At 42.0% G+C, this 22,381-nt stretch overlaps 1 protein-coding gene across 1 annotated transcript in view; it reads right to left on the bottom strand.

Moving 5' to 3' along the window:
* Positions 1 to 167: 167 nt before the first annotated feature.
* Positions 168 to 22,381, bottom strand: part of dip2a (disco-interacting protein 2 homolog A) — a 77,969-nt gene continuing 55,755 nt past the window's right edge. Inside the window, 34 exon segments of the mRNA XM_038720336.1 lie at positions 168 to 2,662; positions 2,878 to 3,001; positions 3,161 to 3,335; positions 3,795 to 3,869; positions 3,978 to 4,035; positions 4,123 to 4,184; positions 6,137 to 6,307; positions 6,733 to 6,901; positions 7,049 to 7,179; positions 7,579 to 7,688; positions 7,804 to 7,915; positions 8,034 to 8,155; positions 8,387 to 8,504; positions 9,053 to 9,133; positions 9,411 to 9,475; positions 9,478 to 9,519; positions 9,701 to 9,902; positions 10,696 to 10,810; positions 10,960 to 11,087; positions 11,967 to 12,047; positions 12,618 to 12,754; positions 12,981 to 13,120; positions 13,614 to 13,728; positions 13,872 to 13,991; positions 14,617 to 14,710; positions 15,174 to 15,238; positions 15,973 to 16,075; positions 16,221 to 16,330; positions 16,412 to 16,535; positions 17,459 to 17,569; positions 17,834 to 17,925; positions 18,137 to 18,334; positions 19,390 to 19,509; positions 21,686 to 21,727. Of these exon segments, the coding sequence (XP_038576264.1) occupies positions 2,410 to 2,662; positions 2,878 to 3,001; positions 3,161 to 3,335; positions 3,795 to 3,869; positions 3,978 to 4,035; positions 4,123 to 4,184; positions 6,137 to 6,307; positions 6,733 to 6,901; positions 7,049 to 7,179; positions 7,579 to 7,688; positions 7,804 to 7,915; positions 8,034 to 8,155; positions 8,387 to 8,504; positions 9,053 to 9,133; positions 9,411 to 9,475; positions 9,478 to 9,519; positions 9,701 to 9,902; positions 10,696 to 10,810; positions 10,960 to 11,087; positions 11,967 to 12,047; positions 12,618 to 12,754; positions 12,981 to 13,120; positions 13,614 to 13,728; positions 13,872 to 13,991; positions 14,617 to 14,710; positions 15,174 to 15,238; positions 15,973 to 16,075; positions 16,221 to 16,330; positions 16,412 to 16,535; positions 17,459 to 17,569; positions 17,834 to 17,925; positions 18,137 to 18,334; positions 19,390 to 19,509; positions 21,686 to 21,727 (3,965 nt within the window). The 3' untranslated portion in view covers positions 168 to 2,409.

Here is a 22,381-nt window from a genome sequence, read left to right on the forward strand (position 1 = left end):
TGTCTGAGAAAACCGTGACTCCACGACTCACTGGAGGACTCGTTCCATGGTTTTTACCATACAGTCTGTGGTTTTTACAAGAGGCTTGGAAGCTTGAACTGATGCAACTACTTAAAATATTCTTACAGGACAGGACACCAAGATGTTCAGTGATGTGAAGACAAACATTTCAAGTTAAAAGTACTTTTTATTCATTAAGAAATCAGGTTATGAAAATAATGACAACTAACCATATATCAGACAAATGTATCTTTCTATATGTCAACAACAAAAGTTTGCTCCAGAGGATGTGACACCTCAGCAGTCAGCAGAGCGTAACTGTCTTCTCCTTGTGCTCGGAGTGTGCTTCGTCTCATCCTGGAAGTGGCCAGTTCCCGCTGTTCTTTCATACTAAAAAAATGTTTGCAAGGCTTTGCATGTCTCCTCCCAATGTCCACACATGACAATACATTTCAAATAAGTTTGTTTGTGAGGGAGAAGTTCACATATAAACCACATTCAGTCTTTATGTGTTATGCTTCCTGTCGTCTCCTCAATCAATTAATAATTTACACAAAACCTGTACATACTTACAGCAGGCTCGGGGCCTGTTTCTGAAGGGATGTGCACAGAGAAGCAACATACAGTGAAGTGAATCTTTACAAAGTCAATGTGATAAGGTGGGAGGTTAAGGTGTTACACGCATATTAGACACTTGCCTCATACAGTACATGCGACATTTTTCAACTCTCATTCAACCTTATGGCATTCGAAATGAGGCTGTGACATTCTGCATCAAATCCATACCAACTACAAGTTCTTCCAGTATGTTGTTATAAAACACACACTGAACACAACTGACAATAGGGACAGACATTATCAAAAATATTTACGGAGCATGTGTGTGTTTGTAATGGCTGATGTCAGGATCAAGTATATTCATCTTAGCTGAAAAAGATGAAAGACTTTGGGTGCAAGAAGAGCAGGATTTACAATACCAACCTCCCTCTGCATGTTCCCTGCCTATCCAACAGCTGATAAACTTCACAAAATGTAGCTGAACAGGAGTTGGGATAGGAACAGGCATCTAAAAAACGAAACACTTAAGGCTTAATTCATATCATTTGGTACGCTGCTAATAGTAAGCAACGATTATATCTCATGACTTGGATTGATCGGCACTTACTGTCTGCAGTCATTCAGAGCAACATCTTTCACATCACTCATATTGCATTTTGTTCAGCTAAAACAATAACTATATTACACATTTTCGATTTAAAAAAAGAACGAGTCAAATCACAACATTACTTCTACACGTTTTTGTTACCGACACTACAAACTGAAGGACTACTGCTGGAAACAGCAACAAAAAACAAGTACTGCCCCTCCTTCAACACCACAGCTGTGTGCTTCTTTGTTGATGCAATAACATGATCTGAATAGAGCTGGAGCACATAAAATCAGGGATCGCTTTACAGCTGCAACGATTATTCGATTAATTGAGTAGTGGTCATCTATTGAATTAATCACCAACTAATTTAATAATGATGAGTAATGGTATTTTTTTTTTTTTGAGAAAAAAAGTGTAAAAATTATCTGATTACAGCTTCTTAAATGTGAACATGTTGAGGTTTCTTTACTCCTCGACAGTAAACTGAATATTTTTGGGTTGTAGACAAAACAAGACACTCGAGGATGTGAACTTGGGCTTTGGGACACACTGATTGACATTTTATAGCCCAAACAACTATCGATTAATCGAGAAAATAATTGACAGATTAATTGACAATGTACATAATAGTTAGTTGCAGCCCAGTTCACTTTGGGGTGCGGCCGTAATCTGAAGAGAAGCTCCCACAGATTTAATGACAGAGACTAGAGACTTCTATGGAAAATATTTGACCTGCAGTGGCAGAGGAGGCGAACGTGAACATATTAGGGTTTGTTTGATTAGGGTACTGGCGTCAGTCCTGTTCTATGGCACGTGTGTGGCAAACACAACTAACATTCATCATTTTGGAGACTGACAAAGTAAATTATGTTAATGGCACAGTGTAGGATTATACCTTACCACCTGCTGTACTGCTATCGGGTGTACTGGGTTTAAGGAGTCAGACACTATCGTACATACAAAACGCACTTCAACAAAACCAAAACGCCCTTTAAAACATTTGTTGAGGCAAGAAATTACAGGGAGAAACAGACATGAGGTTTGTGTCAATCTTATTTCTCTTGGAATTTCTCTCCATTTTGCTGTGAAATTTTGCATCCGAGTTTCTTTCATATTTCCACTCTGTGAGCTGAAAGAAGAGGCCAGCTCGCTGTCTTTCAACAGAAGCCGCACTGACACCGGGCCCCACATTTACTGTCCTGCTGTCTCCTGTTGTGTGATGAGCCACATGGAGGGGTAACCCTCCTGCAGCAGGGCCCTCACATGTTGTAAGCCACATATATGGGGTCCAGCTGGTCAGCCAGGAATCCGTCTCTGAGGTGCATGCGTTGCTTCTCCCCTCGGGAGTTGATGGGGATGACGCCAGGGTCCACCACCACCACCACCCCTACGATGAGGTAGTGCTCCTCCAGGACAACGTTGGTGACCAGAGCAACCAGGTCCAGGGCCTCCTGCTCAGACCCCTCCAGCTCCACAACCACCACAAGGAGGTTGGTCCAAGTGAACACCGCACTGGAGGGAGGAGAAAGTGGTGGATGCATGGAGGGAAGGAAAGAAGGAAAGGAAGACAAATGGTGAGGAAAAGGAGGTGAGCATGAGGGTGAAGACAGAAGTCGGTAATCAGAATTCATGTTGCTCAACTTTATTTCAAATATGGACAAATGTCTGACTACATAATGAACCATTCGAAATGATTGGTAATAAAGTAGTGATCTATAATTTCTTACCATTCAGCTATGCTCTTGTGAGAACGGATAACAGAGGTCTCGATGTCAATTGGGTGATACCTCATTCCCCTCAGCTCCAGAGTCTCATCAAGAGAGCCCACCACGTAGAGGGCGTCATGGCGCTCTGAGAAACACAAATACACACACAATCGCAGATTTGTCAGTGTGTATCAGATAAGTTAAAGAAATCAAGTTTTATGGTGATGTTAGAGAGAAATGCAGGGGGTAGAACAGATCTTTAAATATCTGTCTTTAAAGTAGGGCGAGCACTGATGATTCTCACCTCCACTGGCATCAGTGAGCTCAGTGCGCCGCAGAAAGCCCAGGTAGCCCGTCCTCGCCCACACAGTCTGGGTGTCGCCGAAGCTGAGCTTTGTGTTGAAGTGGTCCGCATGCAACGCCTCCTCACCATACACTGTGTAGTAGCCTGTGGCATTGTGAGGACTGCTCACCCAGACCTATGACACACACAATAATGACAATTGATAACTGTTACACCGAAGATCTTATACATGTGTCAGTATTTTGATCAAAGTTACAGATCTAGTATATGTCATTATTGAACATCTATATACAAGGAGAATTAAGGTACTGACTGGCTTTCATTTCCTGTTTGTGGGTTACTGTATGATGAGTAGTATCCAATAAATAGGATTGTATTACTCTTAAGAACAGGTTATGCCAGTTATGCAGCCAAACAAACTGGCTCTTCCCTGGAGGAACCAGGTTGTTCTAATCTCTTACGTCCCCAGTTACAGTGATTTGGTGTCTTGTTTATATGACGTTTAAGAGATCAGTTTACTGCAGAAAGCCGACCTCTTAACTTCAGTGCATGTAAACACTTGATTGTGGTTCATAACCAGGTGGAACAGGTGACGGTGAAGAAAGTATGCTCTGTAAAACTCAGATGATGTTACCTCTCCCAGGTGGGAGTCTCCCAGGGGTCCTTTAGTCTCTGTGTTGGCAATGATCACCTTCACTCCAGGGAGGATCTACAACAGCAGACAGCCACATCTCAAATAATTATGAGAGCTTGAGAAAAGCAGCATGAAGTCACAGTTGTCTGTAGTGTTTTAGTGCATGTTTACATGAGGACGTACCTTCCCGGACTCCATCAGTGGCAAGCTGTGCGGAGACCCTCTCTCTACCAGGCGAACCCTGAAAAATATGCAAATAAAAAGGACAAAATCAGTAATTTAATGCCTTCTAGCCTGTGGTCTACATAGCTGCAGTGGCGCCCCCTACCTATCATGTCGCAGAGCTCTCATGTCCACATAAACAGTGGTGGGGTCTGGTCCAGCTGTGCCCTGGTGAAAAACAAGCAGGGTGGGACATGAGTCAGTAATGTAACTCTTCCAGCCCTGATGTCAATGCTGTATGCTGCCTGAGTGGAGGGGAAGTGGAAGCTGCTTATGATACAACTGTTGACAAAGCGGGGGGGGGCAGCCAGAAGCTAACTAGCCAGGCTATGACAGTTAGGTTCTTTGGCAAAACTCAATAATGTCACACATACTTTAAGTACCTGCAGAGTAAAATGACCTGCTCTGATGCTGCCAGTTTGTTTTCATACACGTGTAAGAAGGTTGGGAAAAGCTACAGTACCAGTTATTAGAAGCCTACAAGAAATTAGAAATGAACTGTAGTTTATTTCCGAGAAATATTTACTTTCTGTTACAAAAAAAGCACACTAATGTCACTTGAGCACCATTTGTTTGAATTAAATGTCTATAGTGCTGCCACCTGAATTCTAATTGACCAGATATTGATTCATTCTACTTTGGGATTTGTTATCATTATTTCTGTAAGACTAGTCACAGCACATTATGTTTTCCATCACTCCTTTGCCAGTGAATAGCCAGAGCACAAGCTAGCAGTGAGTCGCAATATGGTCATCTGTGGGGGTCAAAGCCAAATACAGAGCGGGCTGATTCAGTTTAATGAGCCGGCATGTTGAGCCAAGCAGCTTTCAGCAGCAGAGCATCTTTGGAAAACTTCAACGAGCCTCAATCCAGAGATTAGTCTTCGCCATAAAAATTTAAGCCAGCGGTCTAGCCTAGCTAATCAAAGGTGCATCAATCACCACTTTTATGGACCTGTTCAACAAGTTGGCTCATGCAATACAACTGAATAGTCAAAACTGTTTGGGAATTTAATTCCACAGTTAACAAAATATTCATTATAGAAATAGCTAAATAATTAATTATTCTACTACAAATAACACAAAATCTAAGTGTGGTCAAATGTTGTAAATGAAAGTTGGAATATTGGGATTGTCAAAACATTTTACTAAAAATGTCATTTCAATGGTTTGACATGGCACTCCCAAATTAACTCAATGATGGCAGCTAGCTCCTGGCATAATGTAGCAGCACATCACATATAACCTGTCATAAAGCAATGGTCCAAGCGAGCTTGTACAGGGAAGACTCGGCTAAAATGAATGGTGGTAAATGACGCTGAAGTGTGTCAGAGAATTAAGGTTAAGCTTGCTCACAAATCATGCAAGATAAACAACAGACATGAACACGCAGACGCAGACGCAGACGCAGACGCAGACACACACAGACCTAGCAGCAGCCCAATGAGCAAACAGCAACTCTTATCCTACAGTTACCTGCTCAGCCAGTTTCCCTAACCTGTTGGGCTGACGGGACAGGGCAGGACAGATAAATAAAGATATATATATATATTTATATGTATGTGGACACACATGCGTATACACACACACACATAAACAAAATCATCAGGGATAGAAGAGAAACAACTAAAACAGAACATCAAAAGGGCCAAAGGAGAAAAGAAAAAATGATGAACAGACTGAGAAGCAACTCAGTACACGATCATTTTGCATCAAAACCCTTACATTTATGAAATATAAAGCTTTGTATGTTTCCCTTAACCTCAAATTAAAAGCTTCCTTTTTTCCTTTACCTCCATTCAGTTAATAAAATACATTAAGAACTTCACTTAAAAACATATTTTTGCCAGCTGAAATGCTTCAGCTTCTGTTACAGGATGTGTGCAGTGCCACACAGGAGTTGCCTTTTGCTTTGTTACCAACTAACTGAAGGTTAAATGAAAAAAAGAGCTTTACATTTCTTATTGCCCCCCATTTTAACTGACAATATTACTATAATGAAAATGGATTCAATTATATTTTTGACTCATCTGATAACTTTTTACTGCCTTTTGTCGGTTTCTTGACTCCAGTCTACAGGATTAATTCCCTCGTCTTCCTCCTCCTTCACCAGCTGCTTACCTGCAAACAAATCGCCACGTTCACCCTGCATCCGAAGGTGGTACTGACGGCGCGTGGTGAAAGGCCCAAGTCCTTGAAGATCTTTGAGAAGGACTGAGTGAGTGCTATGCGGGGCCTCTCCTCTGCCACCACCATGCACGTACGCACACAAGACAGGTTCACATTTCGCAACTGGAGATGGAAAAAAGACGAGTTGGATCAACAAAAAGTAACAACTTAAAATAAATTGTAAGTGTGAAAACACACTGCAATTACAGTAATATTGTAACATTCTTTCTCAATTTGCATGTAGACTAGGAGTTTTTCATACTAATAGAAAGTTTTTATTGGATAGATTCTACTTATTAAACCACAGACATGATCTATAAAAAATCCCTGTTTCAAGTGCTGCAGACAATAATCAGCACAAAGATACAGAGGAGTGAAATGTTTCACCTCTCAGTGCCCTGACTTTGTCTTGATAATCACGGCGCTGTGGAAACTGCACCACAGGGAAAAGGAGTAATTGAAGAAAACCCTTAAATTTTGTGGAAGAAAATACTGCAGTTTGTCGCTTCCCAAGCAAAACCACTCAGCAAATGAGGAGACAAACTGACCCGCAATGCTTCCGTCTGTGAACCCAGGCCCTTGGTGCACATCTCCATGACTGAATACGAGCAGAAGGTGACGCGCACTTTGTACTGGCTGACTGCCGCAAGCCACAGAGACGCATTGCTCTCCAGCTCCAGAGGGGGAACCAGGATCGACTGGTGGCCCGAGTACACGCTGAAACCAGAAGCACACATGCAGAGGCTGAGTGGGAAGACAGAGAGAAAAAAAGCCTCCACCAGAAGAAAACTCAATGTTTGCTTCAGCCACTGGCACAGGCTCTTTAACGATTTCACTGGCATATGTTTGGAGCTGCTGGTTTACCTGCACAAGCACCAGAGAGCGAAGCCCAGGCCGCAGTAGGGATCCAGACAGATGGCGATCTGCCGGGATGGGTAGAGCTCACACTGCAGTTTGATGGAGCGACACAAGGCACTGGTGGCAGCGTGAGACATCTAGAGATGACGATATGACACAGAGACACACATGACAACAACTCCTCAAGCTTTTAGGGATCCATTATTTCACTCATGGACACCTCAGCAATGTGTGGATGGCTGCTTAAAAGCAGCATAAGAAATCAGACTGTTGCTCGCTTAAACAAATTATGGCTACAACTAACGATTATTTGCATTGTCAGTTGCTTGGTCTATAAAATGTGAGAAAATGGTGGTTAATGTCAATCAGTGTTTCCCAAAGTCCAAGATGACCTGTTCTAAATGTGTTGTTTTGTCCACAAACCAAAGATGAATTGATTATCAAAATAGTGTTCATTCAGTCATTTAATAGTTGACAACTAATTCATTAATTAGCTACAACCAGATGACTCGTGTGTCCTTCAGCATTCAACATACTTTGACCCCTGCTAAGATGCCTGTGGTGGACACACTGAAGTCCAGGTAAGCCAACATCTCTGGGGTCGGGGGCTTGTACATCTGAGGGCTCTTCTTCCTGGGGAGGTCATCTAGAGGATAAACAGAGGGAGAGTTTTAAAAGCCGGAAGCTGTCTGTGATGGAAATCACAGAGTTACTGTGGAGTCTGTGAGAGTCGCTGTGTTGGCTGTGTATATGTAATTCACCTGTGTCCAGCACCATGGGCCAGCTCTTTATGTCCACAGCAGCAGCAGCCTCTTTGGATTTCAGCAGCTTCATTATTGCTTGAGTGGTCAGGATACACACCGACTTACTGACCTTTAACCCACAGATACCACAGTATTAATACTACTACTACATGGTTTAATGATTGTAATAACTGTGCAAAGGTGGACTGAATTAGCATTTATACACAGGTCAGCAGACTCTCTGTTACCTCAACAATCATCTTGACGGTGGGCAGGGTGGTCGCCAAGTTCTGGGGATGTGGGGGTCTGACAGTGACCGGCACACAGCCAGCGTACAGGCAGCCGTAGAAGGTGGCAATCAGGTCGATTCCTGCATGTAAATGTTTATATTCACCTTGTAGCTTATGAAATGACGAACAATGGAAATACAATAAAATAAGCTTGACAGTAATATTAAGAACTTTATTGAGAGCCTCAGTCTGTTCTGGTCTGTGATTAGGATTAATAGACAGACTGAAGACAGGGACAGAAAAGATATAGCTGTGACACTAATGAGCAGAACTGCTAGGACAAGTAGCACAGCAGAAGTAGCTCTTCTAACCTGGTGGGTAGACGAGTGCTACATGGTCTCCAGTGTTGAGGCGTCCCATCAGAGCTGCAGCCACCCGCTCTGCCCGCTTGTGCAGCTGCAGACAGGAAGCGGTGCTAGCCACCGTGCCCTAAAGAGTAAAAGACACAAGCGCAAGATACATTCATCTGCACGGCTATTTTTTACAGTTATAAGTTCAAGGACAATGCCTATTCTTCATCAGCCTTATGATTCATCAGCCGATAGAGATTTCTATTTCTATTAAGGTTTCACTTTAATTCAATTCAATTCAGAATGCTTTATTGGCATTAATGTTTAAGTTAAACAATGTTGCCAAAGTGGTTTGCAGCAAAATCACAAAGTTTGAATATAACATAACAAGAAGGAATGCAATCATGACCATTCAGTATAGCAATTATAATTAATTATATATTATAACTTTAACATTTCCTGTTGTTTTAGGACCTTGCAGGCAATGTGGCAAACCACTTAGTAGTACAGTTATGCTTGTTTGATTGATCAGGCATTAAACTGAATTAGCCAAAAAGAGATAACTATTGTTGTGGTTGTTTTATCTATAAACAGTTTCTCAGCTGAATTTCCAGGAAGTTAACTATATCACAATATGTGTCGCCATCACAAAACTCAAATCTACACACCGTGACAAAAAGGCAGTACCTTAGCATTGAGAACAAGGAACAGAGGATGGTCTGGAGTGGCCTGAGCTCTCCATTGCAGCACGTCTTGAATGTACAGGAACTACAGGGGAGAGGGACACATAAGTTTAACTACAGAGAATTGAGAGTAACACACAGCCAAGTCAAACACAAACTGACACATTGATGAATGACTACACAAAGAATGTAAAGCATGGTGGCACGAGGTGGGTTTTTGCAATGAAGGAATGACAGATGTGGTGGGGTGCAGTATATTACACCATGTCATCTCAATCAGCTGCCTGTATTTCAGATCCTTACCTGTGTCTGCAGCGTATGTGTGGAAGTGATGAGTGGGTGAAATGAGGATGACTATCTACCTTACGTGCCTGGTCATTGTCCTCTAGCTGGCCCACGTCTCTCCCACAGGCCTGTGCTATCCTCTTCCTGCCACCAGGTTGCCCACTATCATAGAAGCAGGACCGACCTCTGTCCAGCACAACAACATTCATCAATGTCGTCACACATGTCAGTGAAATCAGGGCCAACATTCATATCAACATAAAAATAAGCACAGCAATACAAACAAATAAGAAGAAATTAGGTAAATGCGTCTTCATGCTACATTTGTCTCTAAACCTGGTCCATGCTGGGACATCTGGTGCTCTACCTGGCTGTTTTTGTCTCGGCTTGGGCAGGTTGGTGACACATGTGTGAGGGCACATGAGGACGTTGCAGGGATGCAAGGCGCCCTCCAGGAAGCGCTGTTTGGTCTCAGATATATGGATTCCTCCCAGGGGAGCCTTAGGAAGTGTGTTGGCAGGCACCAGGGCCAGGCAGTACACCCCGACCTGATGAATGCTGTCTATGGCCTGAAACATAAAGGTAATGCACGCAAAAACAGAGTCAGCCAATGGATATCAGTGAAGCTGTCAGGTAATTCAGAAGAAGTTGCTTTAATTTTACAACATGAAAAAAATTACAACATGATGCAGCACCTTGATAGCTGAATGATTACTGCTCATGCCACATGACCGCATTGTTGCAACCATTACCCGTTTGATTCCCTCTGGTGACCTTTGTTGCATACCCCTCTCTATCTCCCTATTACCTGTCCGTCTCTACCGGTCACTATCCAATAAAAGCAAATAATGCCCCAAAAAGTTTAATATTAATTTTGAGTAAGCACCCTAGGGGATGTTTTCATTTTTTATTATTCTTGTTTTTATATTTATCACGTTTTTTGCATGTGTAGGGACCATAACAGTGGTTGTGTATTTTTCAACCACATTAACCACAAACCATGAATACTTCACTCTAATTACAATTTTCGAAAACCACGCAACACGACTTGACTGATCTTGTATCGTCAAGCTGTGTAGCAATAGCGTCCTTGAGCACCTTTCTTAATTCATTCAAAGATGCTTGAAACATACCAGATTTGTGAATTATAAATTAAATTAAAGGAAGGTTGAAGATTCTGCGAGTTTATTTTCATATAGTATAACTGACATGTACTGAAACCAATGATTTCCTGGAAGATAGACAACTGAAAACCTTGTGACATGCTGTAGAAAAGTAATATTTAAATAAATACCTGATTTATACTTGCTAAAATAACACACTAAGGTGTAAGATGTGGAAAAGACAGAGCACTCTGAGCACCTGAAGGACGCGGCTCATCCACTGGAAGCTGTCTTCCTCAGAGGCGTCTGGCCTCTGCTCTGCCACAACAACGATCCTCTCGTCATGCAGCACCGACACAGAAAACACTGCTATCCTGGAACACACAACATTAAAAATACTGTTACAGCTGGACTATACTCATCCAATCAAACTGCTCAGCTGCTGGTGTCAGTGGAGAGTTAGAAAACAGTGCAGATAAGACAGACTCGATATAAGAGATAACAGATATGTAGAGAAGTTTACCTCCCCCTGTACACAAACTTCATGGGCTCCACTGCCAGTGCTGTGGCAACCACGTCATCAGCATTGTGTCTCCGCCCACTGACCACCATCAGCCCTTCCATCTTCCCCACAATAAACACAAGGCTGTCCTGTTGGGAAACACAAAGCACATACAGTTAGATGGGTAGGTCTTTACCCAATCTAAAGTACGGTCTGCATCCATACAGCTAGCATCTCAAAAGGTTTACTAGGGATTTGCAAATTATCATCAACCTCTCTCTGCGATGTCCTTAAAGGCAAAAGAACTCTGCTTTTAGCTCAGGAATAAAAAGCATCACCATTTGTTGACTGATGATTAGTCTGGCAGAGCCATCCTCCAATTTCTGCTTCAGTCATTGTTGTCTGGTCCTGGATGAAATAGCTTGTGACAGCTATACAGGTCAGGTGTATTGAATCTGATTTTCTCCTTCTTCACTGATTTTAAAGTGTAAAAATGTGACTACGTTTCTAAATAAACACATCTCTCTGTCCACAGTTTTCTTTGGAACTACAGTATATACTGCTGGAGAAACAGCCCCTATGAAAACTGTCCACAGAGAAAGTAACTGCAGTGATATTGTTTCTGGAAAGACGCACTGCAGTTGAATTTATTTTTAAATGTCATTTTGGCTTTAATGAAATTCCATTTTCCTCCCTTCCACTAATGTACGGGGAGCAGCCTGAGAGGCATAATATTTCTCAACCCCTGAGCACGTAAACCTGAAACTATCTGCATGACTTGACCAGAGAACTGAACCTTTACCAGTTTAGTAAAATTGAGAATATCAAAAGGATATGAAACTGAATTGATTATTTATGACTATTTAAGACTATTTGAGGTTTAAGCAGATTTGTCCTTAAGTAGCATGTGTTGCAGAACTACAACTGGGAAGTCTTTGAGAGCTCACGTTTAAACCAGGACTATTGTAATGCTATAAGAGAGACATCAAAGTTAGGTTAATACTGCACATTAGTGAGGTGGAACTTACCGGCCCCACAAAGCCCAGCAGTGAGGTCCTGGTAAAGTGTCTGTCACTGATGGGAATCCCAGATGATGTTACTGGTATGGTCTGCAACGAGACACAACACTGTCAAAAACACACATTCATGGATGAAGGACAATAAATGTTCATTGCCACAATTTAAAATAATGTTATAATAATCTAAAAAAAACTAAAATAAGCCTTTGCACTCTGGATTCACTTGGCAATAAATCTTTTTTAAGAAACACTGTGGAATAATGCTGAGGTTGAATTGCACTAACTGGTCATTTCAGAGTTTTAGCTTAGCTTTAGAAATTATTTTGAAAATTCATTTTAATGTAAACAATACATTAAATTCACCCACTGTATTTGAGAAAGGGTTTAAATATAGTGTTATCACAGCGTGCCACTTGCGTGTGTTGACATATTTTGTAAACTTTGGATTGAAATCTTTCTTCAGTCTTTCTTTAGTCAAAAATGCAACCAATCACCAAGCTAAAGATAACTTTCCTGCTCCTGATCATTTAATATTCTGACAACGAGGTTTTTCCAGTATGGATAACATGCAAAGATATTACACATTTATAAATACAGTATTTAAAGAAATGAATAGCAAAACGTGTCACAACTGAACAGTAACAGAAATAAGACACTAACCTCAAAGATGTTCTTGGTCATCCCTGGGAGGCCGTAATAAGCTACGCCCGTGCTACCTGAGCTCACACAGATCTCTCCAACCTCATCTGTCTGACAGAGATAGGGTGTCCCCTCCACCCGCACCACACAAACCACAGCTGGAGACACACAGTGATGACAGGTGGGTGTGACATTAGGAACAATGAAATATCATTCATAGTAGATGTCAAAATAGTTTTTTTGTTTAGTATTTCAGCAAGATCCTACATAATTTGATCTAATCACTTGCAGTCTCTGGGGACTATGAAACTCTTTCATCTTTATCTTCAGCATTTTACTCGTTAACGGCAGCAAAATGTTAATATGCAGCGCAGTGTACTGTACCTCCAGGCATGACCTGTCCCACATCCTGCACTGTAAGAACAGAGAGTTTCTCCTCTGTGTCCACACGGATCACGCTGTGGCTCAGCCCACCCATAGACAGCACCGCCTTGCCAGGAGGAGGGACACCCATTTCTGGAGGTCTGTGGGACACAAACAGTATTACAATTACACTTATCACTGGACACAGTGACACACATGGAAAGACTTGCAGTTAAAGACATCTACGGTTGTCAGAAACCAACACTGTCACTGATTCCTCTTCATTTTCTCTGCCTTTCATGGCAAACAAAATATAAGGCTTAGAGGGCTGACACATATATGGTTTTCGTAGAATGTCACGTCCATATGAATTTTACAGATACAGACTCTCACATATTTTTCACAAGTACGGCATTTCTCATTTTAAAAATAGAGCCAGTTTGCCTATTTGAAGCATGTGTTCTTAGTTTGTCTGTCATCCTAATCCTTCTCCATGGCTGAGCCCAGTCATCAGCTGAAAGCTGTTAAAGAAGCACAAATCCCTCTCCTTTCCCTGCAGGATGCAAACGCAGCGTGATGTACTATAATAGCACAGAAATGCAAAGTGGGGGCAGGTTCCTTTTGTTCTTATATGGTGCAATAACAGCAGCCCACCTGCGGATGGCGACAGTCATGGCTTCTGAAGAGCTTGCACATGGACAAATCACCTCAGGTCGCAGTCCACGTGCCTGAAACACGTTGAGGAATGCGTCGCAGGAAGATATCGACCCTGTGGTAACACACATCCACACACAGCCAGTCAAACAGTTATACAAGCAAACACAAACAAAACAAATCAATGACAATCTCTTGTGGCTTCAGGGTGTTTTTATAAGGTTATTTTATTAAATGAGAATCTGCAGATGGACTCACATGGGTTAGCTCCGTCAGCTACAATGAGCATGCGCAGTGAGCTCAGGCTGATGTCCCTCTGGTCTCTCTGGGCCAGCAGAGACCAGTGCATGTCCCTCGATTTCACCACTGCGACCCGCGCTGTGCAGGGGGACACAAAGACAAAGAGACGGGCTCACAACAGAATCACCCAATCAACACCTCTTTCATCTAGCTTGACAGTCAATCACAGATCACATAATCTGACAGCAAATAGCAGCACAGTCTGACCCGGTTGCCAACAGGTGACTCAGCAAAGCTCAGACCAGAGAGAAGATGAATTTTATTCAGTACGGCAGGCCTTCTGTCTTCAACCTCAACGTGGCTAATAAAACTGAACTAGAAATCAATGAGTCAAACAAACTGCTTTAATCAATCCACCACTGTTAAACGTGCAGTGAGAGTTACAACTGTTACGACAAAGTCCAACTTGTTCTTAAAGGCTTAAAGACACTAAAAACAATAACAAAATGTTGGGTTAACTATATTTACGCCATCAAACAAGCTACCAAGGATTTTTTTCTGGTGTCTGTGTGCTACTTTGTAGTATGATACAATGCACTATAATAATTACTAGAATTTTCCATACAAAACAGCAACAAAAAAGGTTTACCCTACGCTTTAGATGAAGTTAGGTTGGTTTATTCTTTACTGAGTCTCTCTTCACGGGACTGAGATGCAGCAAGCAGAGTAACAGTGACAAATGTCAACGTGGATTGCCTCTCACCTTTGTATGTGTGAACCTTCTGTATCCAGGAGAGGGGGTTGACTTTCATCAGGGAGTAAGGAATGCTGATCACGTGCATCCGATTCATGACACTCTGCCAGCAGAACAGACAAGCATCGCATGAGCACAAAAATATGTCAGAAGCGTGTCAAAACTACATGATGTCACTGCAAACAAGCTAAGAGTCACGACAGGATTTGATCGCTTACCGCTAAGAGTATAAATAAAGCATGACTGGTGCTACTGCTGTCATTTTAGGAATTCAAACATGCACAGCAGGTCATACAATTCCACGGCATGCTTGAAACGAGTGAATCAAAGCTGGATTGAGTATATGTTAGAAGAAACAGAATATTTTTACAGGTTTCAAACTCTTGAGTTATGACACAAGATGTTTTTGCCCATCAGGACTTCATTAGTTTGAATGCATTTGCATACTGATAAAGCCCTCATAGGGAAGAAGTCAGCCAGATAAAACTGACTCTTATCAGCAAACTGATAATATTTTATTTCCAATTATATAACCCTCGTATTAGCTTTATCAGAGGACCACTCACAGTAAGAACACCATGCCATAATCCTGCTTCTCTCTTGAAGTCCAGGACGTTGGTTATGGTCTCAGCTGCAAATCAAAAAGAAGATTTTGCCAAGATTAGGGTTTGACGCATTTAATCTAACATTGCTTTTCCTCACTATAGCATTCACACATCCTTGTATAACTTTTAACACAAAACAAGCTCTATAATAATGAGTAAACCATGATTGCAGCAGTATTGGATTGAGTGAAGCACCAAACTACATTTCAGAAACAGACCTGGAGAGTCTCTAGGGGCTGCTGGTGCAGTTAGGAGTTATTTAGAGCAAAACTGGGACAGTGGAGGAGAGGAGGTGCCTTACATTCTCTTTCCTTTTAAGCAGACCTGACCCAGGTCTGACGGAAGAAAACACAACCAGTTGAGCAGCCGAATTTATCAAACTAGTCTGTAATTACACTCTGACAGGATCTGTGAGCAACGTGAAGGGGACATTCAATAGTATCATAGATTATAAAATAGGTTTATACAATGAATGTGCTCTGCATTAGCTAGCCCGCAGTTTAAGTAAGAAAAAGACAACACAGCAATTCCAAAATGTCAAGCCTATTGTACACATTGTTTTTGCATATTCCTACATTTTTATCATTACTAAAGTTGGTTCAGTGGTCGTCTTCGTCCTCGCTCTCTCTTTAGCACATGCTAACACCATCAACTGGATGCTTTTCTTACATGTCAGAAGAATGAATAAATAATGGAGAAAACACACAGCAATATGAAGTATGGGTAATTGAGAAGAAAACGAGAAGAGTGTTCTCCTCACCTTCAGTGTAGCCGCAGGCCTGTGTGAGGGCATGACAGTGAGCCAGCATGGCAGAATGAGACACTGTGATCCCCATAGTGCTTCCTTCCTTGCTGGTTTTATACTGGATGTGAGAAAACATTTGAACGGTTTCATTCAAAAAGTTAAGAGCAACCACCAATTATTAGCTCAAAATATAAAAAATACATAAAATATTAATTATAAATCCATTTTTGTTTCATAGACAACATCAATGAAACTACTCTTACCTCAATGTAGGCTATGTCATTACTGGCTTCCCGTACTGGAGGATGCCATTCTTTTGGAGGCTTCACAACATGTTTTCCATCTGTCACAAACCACAGCAACCGCGGCCAGCCTGCAGAGACAGAGACATGAAGTCAGTTCAAACCAAATGACACTATACAGACAGACAGTCACAAAATAAAACAGGCTGTACCTTTGAAAGTGGCTACCTCCCCTGTTTGTGCTTTGGGCAAGCCTTTCTGACAAGCGTCAGTGGTCAGTGCCAATGTGACGCCACAGCTGCCCAACAGAAAGCCAATCTGTTGACTTCCTGCATCCTGGGGGACCAAAGAGGATTAAAAAAACTGAAGTTCATACTGACAAACTTTGGTAAACACTATTTGTCGCACAACAAGCAACTATAAAGAACAATAAAATTCAGAACATAAAGGCTTTGAGAAAAGCTGCTCGGAGGGAATGTGGGAATTGTAACAGGGAGAGAAAGAAGGACGAAGAAGAAACCTCAGAGCATCGTACATCAAAGCAGCACCAGGTAAAAAAAGCAGAGTGACGGCCCATCACTATTAAAAACTCTACCGCTGAGCATCAAAGCCCAATCATAGCAGGAACAGAGCCCAAGATCTGACACACACTCACTTATATTTGATTGGCTGTGCAAATTAGTTTATGGCTAGACTCGTACTGAGCAAACCATACTGCGCAGAAAAGTGAAACCAATGTGGGAGATACTGGGTGGGAGGAAAAAAACAGGGTAAAAAGGAAGGAAAAGGGGATAGAAAAAGATAGAGGGATAGAAAGATAGAGGGAGGTAAAATGTTGGCAGAGTGAGCAAATGAGTTTCTAAATCCTGAGAACAGTTGGCCTGTGATCTAATATTTTGACTGGAATTACAAATCATTTCACCTCACTCAAATCTCATTAATTACAGCACAGCGTCTGCCAACAGCATGCTTATAAAAGAACAAGCATTTATATTCAGCCTGTGTAACTAATATGGATGCCTTAGGTTCAGTTTGAGCTGATGTATGAGCTGCAAAACACTTGATTAAAAAATAAAAAAATATAATGCTGCTCAATCTACATTAAAACAACAACTGTGCACATCTCGTCTCCTCTTCAATCATTTAGAGGTTAAATGTCCAGTAGGGGTCACTACTGCTCTTCACTGGTTACCTAGAGCAACACATTATTTAAAATGCCCATATATTCCCAGGAGATTGTGTTTTGTATTCGCCTTTACCTTTCTGGTCAGCGGCACTTCGATAGGCACAGGTACCAGCTCTGCCAGGAGGCAGCCATAGAAGGCCACCATGAACATCACTGGGTCGTTGTTGGGGAAAACAAGTGCAACCTACAGGTATATGAAAGACATGATTTGTCATGGTGTGATACGTTATAAAGTATAGAAGGCAAGGGGCATAGTGTGCCAGCAAACATTTGCTTCCCCTCACCAGTTATATTGAATTTGTAAAGGCAGAATGAAAACATGAGAACATATTGGTGGAAGCTGCACTGAAATGCAGCCTTCTGTAAGGGAACACTCAGAATATTGTGCCTAAAATGCAACATAGAATGTAACATACACAACTGAACACGGTTTTATCTCATGACTTACTCTGTCTCCCGGCATGAGCAAGGGCTCATTTCTGGTGCTCAACTTGTTAAGAAGAGTGTAGGCCAGTTTCTGACTGCGGGTCCATAGTTTACCTACAGAGGTGAACATACAGCGTTGAATATTTCATTTAACAACCCCAGATCCACAAATCAACATACAAACACACAAAATGGCTGAGAATAACAGCACATTACAAAATAAGGTATACAGAGACAGACTACACTTTGTTGTTTTTACAAAGAAACCCACAAATAATGGTGATATTGTAAATTCTGGGTCAATCACAAACAGGTTGTTGCCTACCGTAGGTGAGTGTATAGACGGGTTTGCCAGCATTGTCGAGTCCAGTTAGACAGGGACTCTTGGGATGAGTTGTGCCCCACCGTTGTAAGGCGGCTGGCAAGGAGGGAGGCCACTTGTTGGCCACCCCGAGAAGCTCTCCTTCCAGGGGACTCATCTGCTGCCCTTCTGGCTTCGGCTGGTTGGGATCTGGCTGCTGGACTATATAGATGTGGACGAGAATGGGGTGTCAGTGTGAGGGTGGTTTATGGGTATTTTGAGCAACAAAGTAGAACCAGCCCTAGGTGTACTTGTGCTATCCAAGCTATTTGGGAAAGACGCTCTCTATGTCTATGTTTGGTTGAGTGAACTAAAAGGAAATGGTACATTTGTGAAGTATACAACTCTCTTAAAGGAAGGCAGGGTAATCAAAAGAGTTGGGATTGAAAGACAAGGAGATGGGACTGATGGATGAGAAAAGCTGGAGGCTTAAAGGTGAGCTATGTTCTGTCCTTCAGTTTTAGTTGGCTCAGATACCAATTCCTGAGACACTTGGAACTAGGGCTTATTGACAGGCTCAGGTTTCTCTCCTTATCCTTCAACTTCCCTTCCCTAAAACACAATACTCGCTCTTTGATTTGACTTCTGTCTCTCCATCCCTATTCTCCCCTCACAACAGTTTAACTGAGCTGGCAAGATCAGATAAAACACCTCTATCAGGAACCGATAGTGTTCAGCCTGCTGCCATTTCAGCTCTGCATGGTTTTTCAGCTCACACTAAGCAAACCACAGAGGCTTGCCATGCCACAGTTTCTGTGCAAAAGTCAGGGAGGTTTTAAAATTACCTGCTGATGTATTACTATTCCTGCTGCTTATTCATTTTCATTGTGTTTGTTCAGCCTGGCAGAGTACCACCCAAAACCCATGATGGGCTGGTTGGAATGAAGGAAATGGTTAGACAGGGCTGGTCCACTGTGTGTGTTTCTGTACCCAGTATTCCCTAACCACTCACTCCCTTAGCACACCTGGTGGTCTCAGCTCCACCAACAGACAAAAAAAAACAACCACCGATCTAAAATTGTACCATGACTGTTTATTTGTGAGGCGTGGTGAAGTCAATGTGACATTTTTATTTTGGCTGCAACAATAATAACAAATAACCAATCCTGATGCTGAAAAACTCCTCTCTGATCACACCACAGACAGAGGCATGCTGTTTTTCCCCCAAGGTGTATTGATTTAATAGAAGCAATGTAAATACTTTCAGGCCAACTTACCATCCAGAAGCTCCTCAAAGTCATCGACAAAGAACTCTCTCAACGGCGGTCGCTTTGGTCTCTTCAGAGTGTTGAGAAGCTGCTGGATTTTGGAGGAGACACGACTGTTGACTGGAACACCTTCACAATGAGATTGAAGGGGATGAAAAGAAAAGGGTAGGGGGAAATAAACATGGCAAGACAAGGATATGGAGAGAAATTGAGACATGGAAAGGAAGGCAATAGATGTCATGGAGCAGGCGGAAGAAAGATATGGTGACAGATAGATTGAGAGATTGATGAAGTAAGGAGAAGGGGATGGATGAGCAGGGAAGGACAGATAAGAAAAAAAAAAACAGAGAAGGTCAGTGTGGTGCTCTCATGAGACACATAGGACAACCAGCCGTCACTCACACTGTAGCAAGACGACAAAATAGTGGACATCGAGGTCCTCTACAGTCACCTGGAGGTCAAAGGTTAGAGTCTTTCAGTCGAGATATTCGCTAGAATCACTGACAAATCCTCACAGGCTACATAAATCAGAAAGTGAGGAGCCTCCTTGCCTGCTGCCTAGCAACAAAGATGTCCTTCCTGCAGTAAGTGATTCATGAGGTGTCTCAAAAGGTGTCTGTTTCACATATGCTCTGCAAAATTGTGGGAGGCTGAAATTAAATGTACCCCAGTCAAGTCCAAATATATGTAAGTCTTCTGAAATGTATAAATTGAATAAATACTCTAAAAACATAATCACAGAGACATGGACCTTTGTCAAGACAACACGGATGAAGGAGCAGGACAGGAGAGAAACAACAGACTAAGAATGAGAGAAGAGGCCAGGTGTCCAGTTAGATTCCCCTCACATTCTGCACATGGGTATGTGCAGACTATAGTCATCATCGGCCATCATTTCCTCCATATGAATTCATACTTGGTTTGGGAGGGGTGGTCTGTGTCAGACATTCCAGACAGCCACAGGAGATGAAGGCCACAGCTGCACGCAGCTTGCCTGGTCTATCTTACTATAATAAGCCTCCTCACACAGATTCTGTCTCCTCGTGTAGGGACAGATGCACCGGGAGTAGACATGTGGGGGTCAGGGCTGCACCTGATGGGCCAATTAGAAAGCCCCAGACACACACGACAACATCTGAGGGCCCTGAACCCCACCCACTCAAGCCCCCTTGATCATTAATAACAGCAAACTAGGACCCGCCTGCGATGATAACCACAATTAACGTTTTCATGATTTTTATAATTTATCCATCTACAGCATTAAATTACTATAGCAAACACTAGCTATAGTTTAATTTGGGGGAAAATGCGACCAAAACAAATAAGGAGAAAAAGAACAAGACTGGCCTTACTCTATACTTTTTGACTTCCATACCCTGTCTGTGGCTCTCAAGCCCAAGCTTATTTGTTTCTACTGAATACGTAATTCTATGAAAACAGTTCACAACATATAGTTGTATTTTGAGCTAAATAGTTTCCTAAAGCAGCAGGGGATTGAAGATTTTATCAGAGCACAATGTGTTAGGAACTATTTTAAGAGGGGGATTAATACACGTTTGGTGCTCTAAAAAGTATTTAAAGCATCAAGACAGGAGTGACTCTAAAGAAACTTTATGAAGAACTTTATGGCACAGTAGAAGATGCTATATCAGGCTTTGGATACATAGACAATACTTGTTAGAAGGATTAATTCATTGTTAGTTTTGGTCTTTTTGTGGGATTTGCTGATAAAAATGCACCACAGCATCACAAAACCAACACATACAGCGTCAGTATCCGAGTACAGACTGAACAAGAGTTCCTGTGCGGCATGTTTTCTTCAGCCAGTTATGTGTCGTTATCAAAATGGCAACAGCGCCATCAAACAACCCGCTGTGTGGCTACAGGCTAACAAGCCTGTGTCACAGAATATAGTGAGAAACTGACAAGTCTCTGTGTCTCAGTGTGAGCACAGAAACCAAAATGTCACCATGCTAATTATTCATAACCCTGAATGATCAGTTACACCTGTCATGAAGAAGGCCTTTTCACACAATCTGCTTCAACATGATCTATTTGAAGAGTGTTTAGGTAAGGCATTGCTTGAAGATGCTATAAAAGAGAAAGCCAGTGCAACATACTCAGTTAACACACACACACACACACGCATCTAATCTACAGAGTGAATTCACTGTAGTTTTATATATATTTTTGGAAAACACACACAAGTGCTAGACCTGACAGTGGAGGCGAAGGTAGAAACACAGACACACACAAACACAAATGCACATACAGCAGATTGCCAAAGAGTTGGAGGAACAGTTACCAGCCATTAAACTGAGGGATCCTTCACTTCTCCATTCACAGCCTGGAGGAGAGACACATCAGGATGTCAATGAAACAGTCCTGCTAACTTTGTGTGTGAATGTGTGATAGAGAAATCTACCAGCAGCCAAACGTAGGTGAGAGTAAGCGCTCAGACACAGACTGTTGTATCATAACAACAAAGATTGGATTTTCTGCTGGTTTTTTTATGACCAATGTGAGAAAACTTGCATAGGAAGCGTGGGTGTGAAGCATCTTGAACACCAAACTGCCAAAAAGAAGGGATAAAAACAACACTGTTCACATCTTTTAAAAATCCATAGATTTAACAAATCCCTTCCCCATATCTTTGTCAGCGAGGTGGGCCGGTTTAGCATTCATTAGCAGTGAAAACACAGACAACACACACATTCGTAATGATGGACGATGGGTTGCAGGAAGGTAAAAGCACTGCTCAAGCTGTGTTACAGTTTTCTAGCTGCTAGCTGATTAACACAAATTGGACATTAATTCAAAGCAGCATTTCAGCTCTCATGTTGAATGAATGGAGTGGAAGGGTGACAGGAGCACACTGTCGCTGTTTTTACAGACCGGTTGACCAGATTGTCATCTATAGCAACTCTTTGAAGTAGGGCTGCAGCTAACGATGATTTTAGTATTCGAAGCTTCCATAGATTATTTCAAAGATTCATGATGC

The sequence above is a fragment of the Micropterus salmoides genome, unplaced genomic scaffold (assembly GCF_014851395.1).
Source record: "Micropterus salmoides isolate LMB-PRFRI ecotype aquatic unplaced genomic scaffold, ASM1485139v1 Ms_hic_scaffold_15, whole genome shotgun sequence".
NCBI classification, from domain to species: Eukaryota; Metazoa; Chordata; class Actinopteri; order Centrarchiformes; family Centrarchidae; genus Micropterus; species Micropterus salmoides.